Below are 17093 nucleotides of genomic sequence, written 5' to 3'. Positions count from 1 at the left end.
ATTTAACGTCTTCTCATTGCTCTCTATTTTTTCTTTTCCGTTTTAAAATACGTATTTATACTGCGTTTCCCAAAGATCTCAGTAGTTAGTAGGCAGTGCCATGCTTTGTTCCGACTTTTATTTTTCAGTGCTCTGTGAAGTTTTCATCACAGTATATGTCACAGTATATCTCTCACCTCGTCTTCATTCTGTTACTCGTCCATTTCTACAACATTCTCTTCGAGTTAATCTCCCACGCGTAGCCGTGCCGTGCGTTGCTTCCTTCTTCCCGCTTTCCCTTCTTCGCTTGATACGGGTTTGCCATCTGAGCTCTTCATATTCGTACAACTCCTTCTTTTTTTCCAGACGTACACTATGTGATCAAAAGTATCGGGACACCTGGCTGAAAATGACTTAAAAGTTTGTGGCGCCCTCCATCGGTAATGCTGTTAATTCAGTATGCTGTTGGCCCACCCTTAGCCCTGATGACAGCTTCCACTCTCGCAGGCATACGTTCAGTCAGGTGCTGGAAGGTTTCTAGGGGAGCGGCAGCCCACGCTTCACGGAGTGTTGCACTGGGGAGAGGTATCGATGTCGGTAGGTCGGTGAAGCCTGGCACGAAGTCGGCGTTCCAAAATATCCCAAATGTGTTCTATAGGATTCCGGTCAGGACTCTGTGCAGGCCAGACCATTACAGGGTTGTTATCGTCGTGTAACCGCTCCACCAACGACCGTGCATTATAAATAGGTGCTCGATCGTGTTGAAAGATGCAATCGCCATCCCCGAATTGCTCTTTATCAGTGGAAAGCGAGAAAGTGCTTAAAACATAAATGTAGGCGTGTGCTGTGATAGCGCCACGCAAAACAACAAGGGATGCAAGCCCCCTCCATGAAAAACACGACCAGACCATAACACCACCGCCTCCGAATTTTATTGTTGGCACTACACTGGCAGATGACGTTCACCGGGCATTCGCCATACCCACACCTTGTCATCGGACCGCGACACTATGTACCGTGATTCATCACTCCACACAACGTTTTTGCACTGTTCAATCGTCCAATGTTTACACTCCTTACACCAAGCGAGGCGCCGTTTGGCATTTACTGGCTTGAAGTGTGGCTTATGAGCAGCCGCTCGACCACGAAATCAAAGCTTTCTCACCTCCCGCCTAACTGTCATAGTACTTGCCGTGGATCCTGATGCAGTCTGGAATTCCTGTGTGATGGTCTGGATAGATCTCTGCCTATTAGACATTACGACCCTCTTCAACTGTCGGCTCTCTCTGCCAGTCAACAGACGAGGTCGGCCTGTACGATTTTGTGCTGTACACGCCCCTTCACGTTTCCACTTCACCATCACATCAGAAACAGGACGTTTAGGAGTGTGGAAATCTCGCGTACAGACGTATGAGACAAGTGAGCACCCAATCACCTGCCACGTTGGAAGTCTGTGAGTTCCGCGGAGCACCCCATTCTGCTGTCTCACGATGTCTCATGACTACCGACGTCACTGGTATGGAGTATCTGGCAGTAGGTGGCAGCTCAATGCACCTAATATGAAAAACGTACATTTTCGCGGGTGTCCGGATACTTTTGATCACATAGTGTATCTTTAATTTTCCTATAAGCCGCTTCTATCTTTCGCCCTACTGATGCGTACATCTACATCTTTGCATCTGTCGTCTAGCCATTGCTGTTTTGCCATTTTATACTTTCCGTCAGGCACATTTTTAGACGTCTGTATTGCCCTGTCACTGCTTCATTTGTTGCGTTTTCATATGTTCCTCTTTCGTTACCTAATTTCAATATTTCGTGCGTATTCCTGAGGTAGTTTTGCCAAACGCTTCAGTGCCAACATTAACAACCTGTAGAACAGTATACCGAAGAACCTCAAACACCCGAGTAACTTAACTCGCTCGATATAAGAGTTACATGTATCAACAGCTTAACAAAATTATGCGCCCCCCGTGAGTACTATCATTTGGCGACAATCTTGTTTCGACATCTAGAACCGTTTTGCAACAAAAGCGGGTCGTGCCTTACGTGAGACGCCCTCTGTATCGCGATAAGTTGCGCAGCTAACGCTACCGTGTACTCTGAGGCGTGTCGTTCGCCGATAATCGTTCGCCGAGTGCGTGTGCTCTCCTGTTGCGGAGCTCTGGTGTGCTCTGCAGACGCGCCGCCGCCGCCCTTCCCCCTCTCCAGCTCCAGCAGCGGCAGCCGCGCGCGTCCCTCTGTGTCTGGGGTGTGGGTGGTGCTCGCACGGCCGCGGTGTTGTGTTGTGTTGTGTTGTGTTTCACGTCTTCGGGTTGCACTGGTTGGCTGGCCCGCAATGCTTTGCGTGCTTGACGTAAGCCTCTTCTGCTAATGGTGTCGGAATGTCACTTTCTAAAATTAAATAAACTCTTTAAATACATTTTTTTCGTTCCTGGTGTTGGTAGCTTGCTCTATAAAACTGGTTAAATAATTCTAATTAGAACTAACCGTTTATTTAAAATGGCGTGGCATACGAGTGACAAATCAGACTCTGAAGGAACGTACAGAAACGTGAGCGAGACGCGACGGGTTTTATGAAACAGAAAAAACAGTAAGGTAGCAAGGAAGTTAGAGAAACTGCTCTGAAGTCCTAGATCCGAAGAAAGAGAAACTAAAATACCTAGTTCTCTCTGCCGACTTGACAAAAAATCCCAGAAAGTCTTGGTCGTATGTTACATCAGTAAACAGATCCCGAGCCGTGTATCGAGAGATTCTGTGGCCGTAATTGCAGTGAAACCCAAGATGACACAGAAATCGTCGAAATAATAAACGTCTTCTTCCAAAACTGTTTCACGTAGGATGATAGCACTGTGGTCCCTCTTTTAAATCGTCGCACGGACGACAAAATAATAGATATCGAAATAAGTCAGAACAGAAAAGCAACTGAAATCGCTAAACAGATGAAAAGTCGCTCAACCTAATGGGATATCAGTTCGATCCTATGGTTGCAGCACTGTTCTTAATGACTGGAAAGAGCGCAAGTCATTCCCGTTTTCGAGAAGCGTTCCCAACAGACACACAGAACTATAGGCCTGTATCATTTCGGTCTGTTGTAGAATTTCTGAACACGTTTAACGCTCGCGGATCGCGACATTCCTGGAGACAGGAAACCGTGTAGAACCCAGCTCGTTCTGTTCGCCCTCGAGACAAAGAAAGCACCAGACAGACGCCACCTGGTGGGTACCGTCTTCCTCGACTTCCAGGAGGCGTTCGTCACAGTTCCGTGCTGCCGCCTGACGAACGAAATACGACCGTGCGGAATATCACACCAACTGCGTGACTGGACTGACAAGTTTCTAGCAAACAGCACACAGAACGCCAGTCTAAACAGAGAGAAGCCTTCAGAACTACAAGAAACTTCGGGTATGCACAAACGGAAAGGTATAGGTCCATTATCTCTCACAGTACATTGATATGACAAAGGTCTTGGAACATCTCATAATGCCTTTACAGCCGTCCATAATTGCGCAACTGTTGCGGTGCACGATGTTCTGGACAAGCAGACCTCTCCATTACGTTCCTGTTCCATGGGATTCGTGTCTGGCGATCTGGGCGACCAAATCATTCGTTGATATTGCCCAGAATGACATAAAACATTGTCATCCATAAAAATTCCATCATTGTTTCTCAACATCAAGTCCACGAATAGCTGTAAATGGGCTGCAGCTAGCCGAACACAACCGTTTTCAGTCAATGGTCAGTTCAGTTGGACCAGAGACATGTAGACACAGCTCACACCATTAGCGAGCCACCTAAAGCTTGCACAGTGTCTTGTTAACAATTTGCGTGCAGGGGTTCGCAGGGAGCGTGCCGTATTCGATCCCTAACGTTACCTTTTACCAACTGAAATCGGCACTAATCAGATCGGGCTACGGTTTTCGGCCGTCTACAGCCCAGTCGATATGGTCACGAGAACAAGAAAGGTGCTGCAGGCGATGTCGTGCTGCTAGCAAAGCCACTCGTGTCGGCCGTCTGCTGCCGTAGCCAAATAACGCCAAATTTCGCCGCACTCTCTCAACGGATGCGCTCGCCGTACATCCCACATTCTTTTTCGTGGCCATTTCACTCAGTGTTGCTCGTCTGTTAGGACTGACAACTCTACGCAGTCGCTGACGGTCTCAGCCACTAAGTACAGGCCGTCGCCCACTGCGTTGTCACTGCTGAGAGGTAATGCCTGATATCTGGTATTGTCCGCACCTTCTCGACACTGTGGATCTCGGAATGTTGAATTCGCTTTTAATTTCCGAAATGGAGTGTCCCACGTGTCGAATTGTAAGTACCGCTCCGCATTCAAATTTTGTTAATTCCACTGTGCATCCATATTCACTTCACAAGCAGTAGGGCAACAAGACATGAGGACAGTTTGCTAGTGCAGGTTGCCTACATTCAAGGGCAAGAGTACATTCAGGGACAAACCTATTGTTATCTTTTGATTGACACATTAAGACCCCCTATGGGGTAATTCATCCTTTTGATTGCTAGGTATTGAACCCCTGGGGATAACCTATCCTTTTGATTGATACACCCTTAACCTGTTATTTCCCCACCCCTTCCGCACCACCTCCTCCTCCCAGACCATCAGGAAACCACCAACCCTCCCCCTCCGCCTCGCTGATACAGGTACAACTTCAGGTCTGAGTTATTCGAATAGCCCCCTCTCACTCTATCATTTGATTGACTACTTAATTGACTTGATCACTTACTTAACTCTTCCACCTCTGGTAAACATCGCAACCTTTCCCTCGTCTCTCTCATTACTCTACCTGGAAAATGGCGGCTCTCTGGTGGAGACGAAGAATCTCACGACAGGAAATTGAGTTACAAAGCCGAAGGTATATTGTTTATTTATGAAAAACTCAGATTGCAGAGGCTGAATGTCTCTTGCTCATCATTCTCAAGTGTCTGTGGAATATGCAGGTGTTGTAAAATTCATCAAAAAGAAGTAATTAAATCGATCGCTTTTCTTTTTATGTGATCACGCTAGTAACACAGTACTGAAACACCCATCACAAGTAATTACACGGTTGAAAATCTCTGGATCATGAACCACGCACCGTCCACTGGACTGCACCCAGTACCGGTTCGCGCCACTGCACTGCACTCGGCGGTCTGCAGAGGGACACGCCACGCGCCTCTCCAGCAGTGACTGCTCGCATCCCGCGACTGACAGACCGGATGGCTGGCTAAGGCATCCGATAAATTCCCGTCGAAACACGTGCTATCTCTCTCTCTCTCTCTCTCTCTCTCTCTCTCTCTCTCTCTCTCTCTCTCTCTCTATCTCTCTAGTTCTGCTTTTGTAACATGCCACTGCCTGGTCTGCACGTGCCTTCGGTCGCAGTCGGTCCGAACTGCAAACAACGCAGCCTTTACCCGGTAAACCCCTGCACAATACCGACGCACGCGTGATGCCTTTCTTTCGAGGGAAATTCCTGACTGAAAATGGATCCCGCCACTGGCTCTGAGCTGCTGTATGTGCTGGAGACAAAACATCTCGCGACAACAAATTCAATTATATAGCACAGGATACACCGTTTATTTATAAAATTCGATTTGCAGGAGCTGGATCTCACTTTTTATTGGTGAGAAAAGTTCACATGCAGAAACTACATGTCCTAATTACGTAATTACACTGTTGCAGGTCGAAGGTGTGGCCTTATTGGAAAATATTTCTGCGTGCCCTGTGACGCTAGATACGGAAGACAGGTGGAAACACTGGCAAAGCGACGCACCCGCGCCCCACACCTGGGACAAACTACAGCCGCAGCCGGGGCCACAGCGGCGGGCGCGCGTGCGCGGCAGAGAGCACCGGCCCGCCGGGGAGGGCTTCCGGGGTGGCTGCAGTGGCAGGAATTGAGGTGTCGCCAGCACGCCCAGTGCACACGTCCCTCACGCAACACGCACGCGTCCGCTTGTGTCACGCCCACCCACCACGCTGGACACTTGGCCAGCCCCCGCTGTCGCGGGACAGGTTAGGCAGGTAGGCGCCTCAGTTGCTGAGGAAATCCGGGTCTTCCGGTCGCCGACTCCTCGAGACCGCCCTTGCAGGCAGCCGCGGTGCACTGCGAAACGAGCAGCTGCAGCATGGATGTATACAGTAGTTCGAAACAATCCCACCGCCACATAGTCCACCCGGTTAAAAAAAAAAAGTACCCAATCCGAGAGAAAGATGTCGTTGACCATTCACCTCGAATTCCTGACGCAAAATGTTGATTTCTCCCGCTGATGCGAGTTTTCACATCGTCAGAGTATCGTTAACTGTTGCGAAAATCCTGTACAGGGCTGTGGCATAGGATGTGTTCCCTCTAAGTATTCTTTAGTCAGGTAGAAGAGTATCTTTCCTCAGTTATCACGGTCTGCAGCACAGGTGCGTGGCTTGCCGCTCCGCAGACCGCCGAGTGCAGTGCAGTGGCGCGAACCGGTACTGGGTGCAGTCCAGTGGACGGTGCGTGGTTCATGATCCAGAGATTTTCAACCGTGTAATTACTTGTGATGGGTGTTTCAGTACTGTGTTACTAGCATGATCACATAAAAAGAAAAGCAATCGATTTAATTACTTCTTTTTGATGAATTTTACAACACCTGCATATTCAACAGACACTTGAGAATGATGAGCAAGAGACATTCAGCCTCTGCAAACTGAATCTTTTATAAATTAACAATATACCTTCAGCTCTGTCATTGAATTTCCTGTCGTGTCATCCTTCCTCTCCACTATAGAGCCGCCAATTTCTAGGTAGAGGAAGAATGGCGGTTGGGGAATTGTCAGGGGGGGAGGAGTTAATCAGTACATCAATTTAATTAAGTAGGCAATCAAATTTATAGAATGGGAAGGGGCTCATACATGAAAGTGCACCTATACTGGCGAGGGGGGAGTGAGGGTTGGAGGTTTCCTGAGGGTTTGAGAGGAGAAGGCGGAAGGGTAGAACAATATGCTAAGGACCTGTCCATCCAAAGGATGGGTTTTCGCCAGGGGGGGGGGTCATTACCTGCCAATCAAAAGGATGGATTATGCCCAGGGACCTTAACGTGTCAATCAAAAGAGAACAATAGGTTTGCCCCTGAATGTAAACTTGCCCCTTAATGTAGGCAACCCGCACTGCCGAATTGTTCTCGTCTCCTTGTTGCCCTACTGCTGTCAGATATCTTTTCACATGAATCACCAGAGCACAGACGACAGCTCTGCCCTTTTATATTGTGTATACGGAATATGCGATACTACTGCCATCTGTATGTGTGCATATCGCTGTACCGTGACGTTTGTAACCTGATTGTATATATAAATGTGATAGGGCCTAGCATCAGAAGTTGCACGAGGCTTTTCGCGGATATTGCTGCTGTACACAGAGGTATCGCAAAGCTAGGAGCCTCTGACAAAATGCAGGAAGAAATGCAGGGGGCCTGAGCTCGGTGGAGTGAGCCTCAGCTTAAACAAACGTGACGTTTCTCGTATACGTTAAGAGAAATGTTAGTTATTGTATGATCACACGATTGCAGGAAAATCACTGGAAGAAATTACTTCCACAAAACATTTATGAGTGCGTGTACAGAGGCATTTGAAAGAAACAACGACATTAAACTAATCGCAGCGAAGACAGACTCCATCCATACTGAGTTTCATTGGAAGAAATCTCAGAAAATGTTGTCCATCAACAAAAGAGGTGCTTTACGAAACACTGGTCCCACGAATACTTGAAAATTACTTGTCAATTTGGGTCCCATGCACATAGGATTGATAGAAAAAACGGAGAAGATCCAAAGGATAGCAGCGCGTTTCGTTACACGCTCACTTACGGAACACGGAAACGTCATGGAGATGCTCAGCCAGCCCCAGTGGCAGAGGCTGGAAAGAGCCAGTCTGCATCGCGTTACGGTTCACTGTTAAAGTTCCGAATCGCATTTTCCTGGAAGAGTCAACCGATATATTGCTTCCTCGTGTCTTCTTCTCCTTTTTTTCCCTTGTACCCGTACCCTGCATCAGCGCAGGGTCGGCAGTGTTAGGAAAGGATTTCGCGTTGTTAGTTTAAGGGGTGGCCGGATGGCCTTCCTGTCGCCACCCACGAATAATGATGTTGAAGAGAGTGAAATGATGAGGACAACACAGACACCCAGTCTCCGGGCAGAGAAGATCCGCAAGCCGATTGGGAATCGAACCTGGGACTCCGTGATCCAGAGGCAGCAATGCTAGCAACTAGACCACGAGCTGCGGACATATTTCTTCCTGACGTATGTCCCTGTAAATGAGCGCGAAGGTAAGAATCACAGAGGTTAGACTCCACACAGAGGCGTACCGCCAGTCGTCGTTCCCGCGGACCATCCGCGACTGGAAATGCAACAGGAAACGACAGCTCTACGGTGGCTCTACGGGAGGGTTGTGCGTGCAAACCTGCCCGATAACAACGAGAAGACCCGGGGAGGGAGACGAGCACGTGCTGTGTGGTCTGGAGGCAGCGAGAGACTGCGGGGCTGACCTGGCGCAGAATTTGAAGAGGAGCCCAGCTACGTGCAGGTAGGAGCTGACTGTGCGCTGGTGGTCAGCCACACTGTGGTCGCAGTGGTACCAGCCAGCACTGGTCGACGTGAGCCTCAGTAGCGGTGGTGGCGTTAGTAATAGGGCGTTCTTTTCTTTCTAATACTTGCCTTGTTCTCGTACTACCAGCAGTAGTAATGGTTCTAATAATAATAGTAGCAGCAGTAGTAGTATATGCAGTTGTAATAGCACAAACAACACCAGGCGTTAAAGGCAGTTGCAAAATTTGTTAAAACAAAATGAATTTTCGAACAGTCCACGGGTATACTGCCGGTTCATAGTGTCCAACCCGGCATTGAATGTAATTAAGGAGACTGTCAGCAGGAAGTACGAACTGGCGACCAGGGCGGACGTAGCAAGCACATCGACGCTACGACAGATTCCGACGGCCACGTCTTCGCGACCGCCGGCGCGCGGGCGCGGACGGCAGAGAGAGCGGCCCGCGCGGGGAGGGGATTTAGGACGGCCGCCCGCCCTCGGGAGCTCAGTTCGTCAGCGCACCTGACGATGGCGACACGGCTGATCGCCGAAATATTGTGCCCGTTGGACACTATGGACCGGCAGTACACCCGTCGACTGTTCGAGCAACAAATACGCCGGGAGAAACTGAAGAATCAAAATGAATTCTGTCACGGTAAAGCGACACACTGGAAAAGGTACCACAGGATAACTACATGTAGAGTGGCGTATAGGTAGCCATCTAAACGTTAGACCAATAGCAACAGGAACAATGGAGTTAAGGGAACATAGTGCGCTAAGCTCGGTTCAAGTAGTTCAATTTCCAGAACAGAAAAAACAAAAAGAATGGCATAAAAATTCCCGTAAAGGTAATTTCCACGTGCAACGGTCAGTTATTGTATCTATAAAGTGTAGTAGAATCTATAAATAAAAACATAAAATAATAAGTCACGTATGAACTATATCTTTACTGTGAGCAACAAATTTTCGGAATTTTTGAGGGTCACCTTTGGATGAGGCAAGCAGAAGTTTAAATATTCACAGCTACAGCACGATGCTTTACGCTGTTCAGCTCTTGTTGACACTCTATATTTATAAAATAATAATATTAATAACAAATAGTAAATAGTAAAAGTGCTTAATTCTATCGCTCATAGAGAATGACAGTAATTTATAGTGTATTAGCCATTTTGCTCCTAAACGAAGAGGAAAATCGACAATGTTTTCTACATCGTAACTGGTCCTTAAAATGCCATTCTCCGTGTTTTTGTCGAGATTAAATTCCTTTTTTTTTAAAATGCGATGGTGTATTTTCTTTTACGAAAATGAAAGGGCATTCAGTTTTGAGTATAAAAGCTGCAGTACATTTACCCCCTATGGGTGAGAGGTGATGTAAACGCGACAAATAAGTCAGCAAATGGTTTTCACGCACAGTATGTACAATACTCGTACACTGCACGCTAACGCTAAAATCAATTTCAGTGTAGTAAATGCTCAGAGTTACGACAAAACTTTGATGCATTTCCGAAAACGCGCTTCAAAATAGATTTGAATTCACCTCGACATTTCTTTTCTGATTCCTGCACAGACGTTCTTAATTTGTTGACATAGATTCTCTGGTATGGTCGGCATTTCGTGGTACACTTTGTCCTTATAGTATCACCGTAAGAAAAAGTCTGCAGAGGAGACGGCCGGGGGCAGGGCCTTGCGTCGTATCCGTCGCTCAGGTTGGTCTCTCTTCAGGATTCCTCGAGGTGCAGCCGAGTAATGAGACGGGCAACCGTGGCGTCGATACCAAATGGCACGCCGTTCCACAAGAGCCACGTCCTCAAGCAACACTGCAAGTTCTTGGTCCCAAAAATTTGCGTGTTTCCCGACATTTAGTTTACCTTCAATGAAGTGTGGTACAATCACACGTAATTCCAGAATTCCATTGCCTTTGATGCTCAATTTTCAAGTTCCCACAAGTATCCCGGATTTTCCACTGACCAATAATGCATATTATGTCGGTTCGCTCGAGCATGGTTGGAGAATATCGACTCATCAGAAAATAAAATATTTGAAAACGTACCATTTTCAATTTGCACTAGAGCGCGTTGGCAAAATTCAACACGTCACTGCAAATCGTCCCCATGAAGGGCTTGATGTAGACTAATGTGATGTGGATGTAATTTATTACGATTAAGCATTCGAAGAAGACTACATTGTGAAATTCCCGAATGATGTTCCAACTGACGCGAACAAAACGTAAGGATTGGTGGCATCTGCAGCCAATATAGCGACTTCCGAATTTTCCCCAGTAGCAGTTCGTCTTCCATTATGTTTTCTTGGCGCGAGACCTTCCGATTCAGAGAATAAGTTCGCGTTCTTACGAGCTTCACTATAAATGTGAATCATATTTGTTCTGCCATTAATAGTGTATCAAACATTCGTGAGTACAAAACGAAGTGGGGCTAACTGAGAAGAGTACGTAATGTCCTTGTGGGATTTAAATTGGCGCTGGATAAACTCGTAGCGATGTCAACAACCCTGTATAAAAATGAGTATCGTTATGCGATTACAAGTAAAATATCAACAAACCACTTTAAAAATAAATTTCCTCCCTTGAATAACAATAACAAAATGAAAATAGAGAGAGAAGTCGCAGTGTGCGAAAACTATTTGCTGGCTTATTCCAAAAACACTTTAAGCGTTTCGACATTCGGTCATTTTCAAAGGCTATAAAATACAACACAAAACTGGTACCGATATATATGAAAGTGTGTTACATTTCACCACTGGTAAGGGACAGTACAACGACTAGAATGTGGCTCTCAGGCATACCTGTGATATGTCAATCATTGTAAAATAGATCATTAGGTACATTGTATGACGTCAACATTCTCAATCAAGAGACAAGTGCAAACTGCTGCCGGCCGTGGTGGCCAAGCGGTTCTAGGCGCTACAGTCTGGAACCGCGCGGCCGCTACGGTCGCAGGTTCGAATCCTGCCTCGGGCATGGATGTGTGTGATGTCCTTAGGTTAGTTAGGTTTAAGTAGTTCTAAGTTCTAGGGGACTGATGACCTTAGAAGTTAAGTCCCATAGCGCTCAGAGCCATTTGGACCATTTTTTGCAAACTGCTACCGAGGGAAAACTTTGGCAACCGAATGGAGTAAACTTCTAGGGTCGCTGGATACGTGGTACACATGCTGCACGTTTTGTTTTGTTTACAGCAATTTTCATCTTTACATCGTAGAAAACAAATTCGTCAGTAAACATGGAAATCACTTTGCAGTGTTTTACAAAAAGATATTTGTTCACAGAGTAATGTGTAACAGATCTTTTGAGTGGTCGGAATCAGTACATTGGAAGAACGCGCTGATTGGCGCTGGGGCCAACTATTTGTCAACAAACAATTTTTTTGACAACTTACAACATATAAATCAGTAGTACGAGTAAAAGTTCATAAATGTCACTTTTTTAAGAATCTATAAACTGTAGAGGCATGTGGTATTCACTTCTGAGGAAGAGGTGGCGCGACTGTGTCACTGTATCCGCCAGGGGGAGCAAATGAATGTCTAGACAGGAAATTCACACAGTATGAGAGGCGCAGTCTTGGAACCCCCATACGTCAGTTCAGTAATCCAGCCCCACCTAGCGGTTTAGTCCACTCGGTTTCCAAAATTATATCTCGGTAGCAGTTTGCACTTGTCTCGCGATTGGAAATGTTGACGTGATACAATGTATATAACCATCAGTTTAATATAACACCGGTGAGCTAGAAAGCCATTTTCTAGTCGCCGTACTATGTCTCTTACCACTGTTGAAATGTAACACATTTTCATGTCATCTGATATCAGTTCTGCGTTGTATTTTGCCGGCCGCGGTGGCCGAGCGGTTCTAGGCGCTTCAGTCCGGAACCGTGCGACTGCTAGGGTCACAGGTTCGAATCCTGCCTCGGGCACGGATGTGTGTGTGATGTCCTTAGGTTAGTTAGGTTTAAGTAGTTCTAAGTTCTAGGCGACTGATGACCTCAGAAGTTAAGTCCCATAGTGCTCAGAGCCATTTGAACCATTTGTTAAGTCCCATAGTGCCCAGAGCCATTTTTTGTGTTGTATTTTGTAGCCTTTGGAAATGACCGGTTGTCGAAACGGGTAAGGTGTTTTCGGAAATAATAAAAGTGTGGTCGAGACACAAGAAATGGCCGCTTCGTGTCAGAGAATTTTGATGCAAACTGCAGCTGCCCTTATGACGTCATCTGTCACCTTTAGCAGGTAAATGTACCACAACTTTTATACTGAAAACTGAATATGCTTTCCATTTCCGAAGAGGAAAATCCCATTTTTTTAAAAAATGCTGGTAATTTGGTATGAAAAGATTTTTGACTTTCCCTTTTGTTGCGGAGCAACATGGTCACGACACTATAAGTGCCTCGTCCTGTGTATAAGCTGAGACAGGCATCAGAGTATGAAAGCGAAGAGCCCCCGGGCTGACGCGGCCGCCCGCCTGCCCGCCTGCCCGCAGGTGCAGCCTGAGACTCGCGCCGTGATGCGGCTGATCATGGAGGTGCCGTTCGTGCTGTCGGCCAACATGCACGGCGGCGACCTCGTCGCCAACTACCCGTTCGACTACAGCCGCTCCGGCGCCTCCCAGGAGTACTCCGAGACGCCGGACGACGAGACCTTCAGGTGGGTGCTGGCCGGCCTGACACATTCTATTCTCTCTGCGCTCCCGTTACGAGGGGGCGCACTGGCGGCACCCAAAGTCACCCTCCACACACCAGTTGCACACGTCTCACAAAACTTTTAGCCATACAGCCCACATCTGGCAGATTTTATTATTGAAAATACATATTCGTGAAAGAGTGTACGTTTTAAAATTTTTAGGCGACTGCAGAATAGTGAAATATGATCAGAGCTTATCATGCTGCTGCAGTGGTGAAACGTGATGTAGGGGGTGCATAATAAATGGTCGTGTTCAAAATGGAAATGAAATGACGAATTTTACCCTGTAGAGCTGCAGGAAGCAACTAACAGCTATTGTGGAGTGGGGGGATATTGGAGGGAGAAAATTGTGTGGTGGCGTCAGATGGAGCACTGTCGACAGGGTCCGAGTGGAAGAGTACGTCCGTCCCAGGGCGGATTTCATCGCCGGATACAGGGGTCGGTTCAGATTCCGGCGGGAGAGGATGAACGAGGCACGGAAGTGTGCGCAAGGGGGATAGGTGGGCGGCTGAGGCCGACACTGGGGCTGCTGGGGTGCCGTGTGTGCCGGCACCGAGAAGAGAAGGTTTGTCGGGGAATGCAGGCGCGCGCGTTTCTCTACGATTTCGGGGAATCTGTAGACACCTGGTCGCTGTCGACACAAGCTAGGACGGGCCAGATGAGGGCAGTGGTAGAAGGATGTAGAGACCAGGTGCAGCCTGTTAGCAGTTTCCGTTATTTACCAGCTGTGTGTTCGTTCCATATTAATTAGTTGCTAAGAATTAGTCCTAAAAAGTTTAATGTGTTAGTGATACGAATGTATCGACTGTTAGACAGGAAGGTGAGTATCGTAAACTGATTCAGCGGTGACGTAGGAGCGAGACACGCAAACTGTTGCACCTGTGTGTGTGTGTGTGTGTGTGTGTGTGTGTGTGTGTGTCTCTTACACAGCGCAGGACTGTCTTCGTATTGGTGGAATGATGTCGCCTGGGACGACATGTGCGTGAGAACTGCAGGAAATGACAATTTGCCCCCCTTCTCTCACCGCACGCACTCGACCGGGGTTACGGCGCCGGAGAAGAAGGGAGACGGCTCACAGGACGGGCAGTTCTCGCCAGGCAGAGTTGTATGCGCCTGTCTGTCGTATGTGGTGGTCCACGTCCTACACCAGCTGCCACTCCCTGTGTTACGCAGTGCCAGTTAGGCGACCACGGGAGAAGGTGTCTGTGTCAGCAAAGCGACTCTTACGTAGTCTTCCTCGAACGCGTTACCAGAAGAGCCGGTAAGACAGTGGGTGTGCGCCAGCAAGTTGAGTGCGGTCAGCGGCTGCAGCCTCGGAGGGACGGCTGCAGGGACCGCGCTGCTGCCTCGGTTATGCCCCGTGCCGGCCCCCTCCCCCTAATTCTGACCCAGACGTGTTAGTGGGGGGGGGGGGGGGGGGGAGGAGAGGCGCTTAAAGTTACGTTGTGCAAGACGCGACAGTTGGCTGCGACTGCGACGCTGCCCCCTCCTCTTTTCCCACCCTGGCAGACGGCGACACGGCCGCAACACGACTGGAGTCGTCGCCGTTTCCCAAGCTCCGGACGGCGGCGGCGGCGGATTCAAATACATAAGAAAAATAAGAATTCCGATTTTCTTGCTGTAAAAAATACTGTATGTTAATGCAACAAAGTTACATCGGCTCCCAGAGTTAGTTTTTCGATACAGATTCTCCTTTTACTTTAAAAAATTGAAAAGTATCTCTTCCGGTTTTGCGTGTTTTTTTCGCTGTATATTACTTCTCAATCAATTGTGAGGAAAGTAAAATGCACAAAAAATTGATGTTTGCGTATCTTACAGTTTCACATCACAGCTTGATAATGAGGTGTGTATTTTTCCCATATTCGTCACAGTTATCCCGATACTTAATTTACAAGTAACCTACTGCATAAAATTTGAATTGTGTACAGTGAAAAATGTGGTCGCTGGCTACTTTACGTATGGTTCACGTTAGGTCATACATCATTGCCGATGAAAAGAAGCTAACATATCGAAATTATTTTTTAAGTTGAGATCAGATTGATATCGATCTCCGTTTCCGAGATTTGGGCTCATATATCTCCGGGAGCGTCGCGACTAGCCGCCAGTTCTGTCGACGCGCAACGAGAATCGTGTGGTCATCACACGATAGAGAATGCATTTGTTTTGTTTCACTGACACATTTGGACCTAATGAAACCATTTTATGTCATATTCCTCGGTTTGAGTTACTAATATTTCTCCATATGCTCTTGACAATTTCATTTAAAATGCCACGAAACGTAGGTTTCTTAAAGCCAAGTGATCAAGCAGAACCCATTTTCTTGGTTTTGCTGAGGCATCTGAACCTGTTCCAAGCTTTCTTTCTCGTTTATTTCTCTGATACGAGTCCCGAATATTCCTCCATCTGTTTTTGCACATTTCACCTAAAATTCCAATGAAAGATAAGTTTATTAACAATAAGCGCACGCTAGCTTCATTGCATTGTTTCAAGTTCTTGACAACAAGATAGGGTTACACCTTTAACATCTCTAGAATTTTGATTCTGAACGTCTACAGTATACACTGGCAGAAATGTGGAAGAAATAATGTCCATGCTTGTTCACAAAATTTCCCCAAATTATACTTGTCAGTTTCTCCCATGCAGAAACTTTTGGAACAAGCTAAGGCAACTTTCATAGCCGACTGAATCTTTATTCCCATCGAAATGAACTTCCATATTCTTGTATTCTGACAGCATACATCGTTATGGATGACATCAACATTTAATCTTGCCAAGCTGCACTCAAAAGATGACTCCAGGATTTACAAAAGACGAATTTCAATTGTGAACTGTGTCAGACCAGAAGGGCCTTGTAAAACAGTAGTGCACTTTTGGCACAAGTTTTTTGAGCACCATCTTCTACCAATGAATTGAAGTGAATGTGACAAATTACTTATTGCAGCATACTGTTTGCGCAATCTGTTGAGAAACGCCTTCCTCAAAAACGAACATCTATTGATTACAGAAAGCTGTACAACAATCTGGTGGTGTTTTTTCACAACTAGAAGGTATCATCAAGACACCAATCTACCGTTTACTTTCAAAGTGAAGGTACTGTAAAATGTAACTTTCTCGTTGTACTTTAGATTGTTCATTTTATAATGTATTTGCCGTTTTCAATTTTTATCGTCACAAAAAAGAGTAATGCGAAAATTGACCTTCAAGTTCATTTTCATCATTCTAATTCTACATCTGCATGGATTATACAGATTTTCATAACAGGCCTGAAAAATTTGCATTAATGGGAAAATATTATATATTTCACTCACCTGCCAGTTTCAACTGTGCACCAATTACTTCCCAAATTCTGTCTCTGAACATAGTGTCTCTATATTTAGGGTTCTTCAAATCGTAAAGGCAAGGCTGTTGCGAGACCAGCTCACAGAGCATCATATCCTGTGAGTGGCTCATTTCAGTTTTCCTTGACTGGCTCGACATCTTTCTCGCAGCCGTACGTCTTTGTGTCGTGCGACTTCCGTCGCAACACTGCTCACTGGTGCAGTGCTGCGACAGCTGCCGCAACAGTCGCGCGTCGCATCCCAAACTCGAACTGCGCATGCGCCAGCGGACAACTTCTGACGTCACGTAACGACCCGTCGCAGTCGCTAGTGTGCGTCGCGCCTTGGACAACGTACCTTAATTGCTCTTTGCAGTGCGACCCGTCTCCCGTCTCCCGCAGCTGTTGCGCACACCGACCCCACTGCAGGCAGCGTCGCTCCAGAGACGCATCGGTCCCCCGAATCACGAGCCAGCTTCAACACTGTGGCAATTTTACCTGCAGAAGCAGCCGCTGAAAACTCAGAATGCCTCGCAATCTCTTTGTCTGTCTCGGATTTTCCTCTGGTTC

General features: G+C 46.9%; 1 protein-coding gene across 5 annotated transcripts in view; it reads left to right on the top strand.

The window, feature by feature from the left end:
* Nucleotides 1-17093, top strand: part of LOC126460762 (carboxypeptidase E-like) — a 438967-nt gene that overhangs the window by 296079 nt on the left and 125795 nt on the right. For all 5 annotated transcript variants that reach the window (XR_007585944.1, XM_050095944.1, XM_050095943.1 and 2 more), the window contains one exon: nucleotides 13008-13171. Coding sequence is in view for 4 of the 5 variants with exons in the window: in XM_050095944.1 (XP_049951901.1) it covers nucleotides 13008-13171 (164 nt within the window). In the remaining variant the exon portion in view is untranslated. The remainder of the gene's footprint in view (nucleotides 1-13007; nucleotides 13172-17093) is intronic.

This window comes from Schistocerca serialis, chromosome 1, assembly GCF_023864345.2.
Source record: "Schistocerca serialis cubense isolate TAMUIC-IGC-003099 chromosome 1, iqSchSeri2.2, whole genome shotgun sequence".
Taxonomy (NCBI): domain Eukaryota; kingdom Metazoa; phylum Arthropoda; class Insecta; order Orthoptera; family Acrididae; genus Schistocerca; species Schistocerca serialis.
The sequence above is the reverse complement of the archived record's forward strand: the minus strand, read 5'-3'. Positions and strand labels throughout refer to the sequence as shown.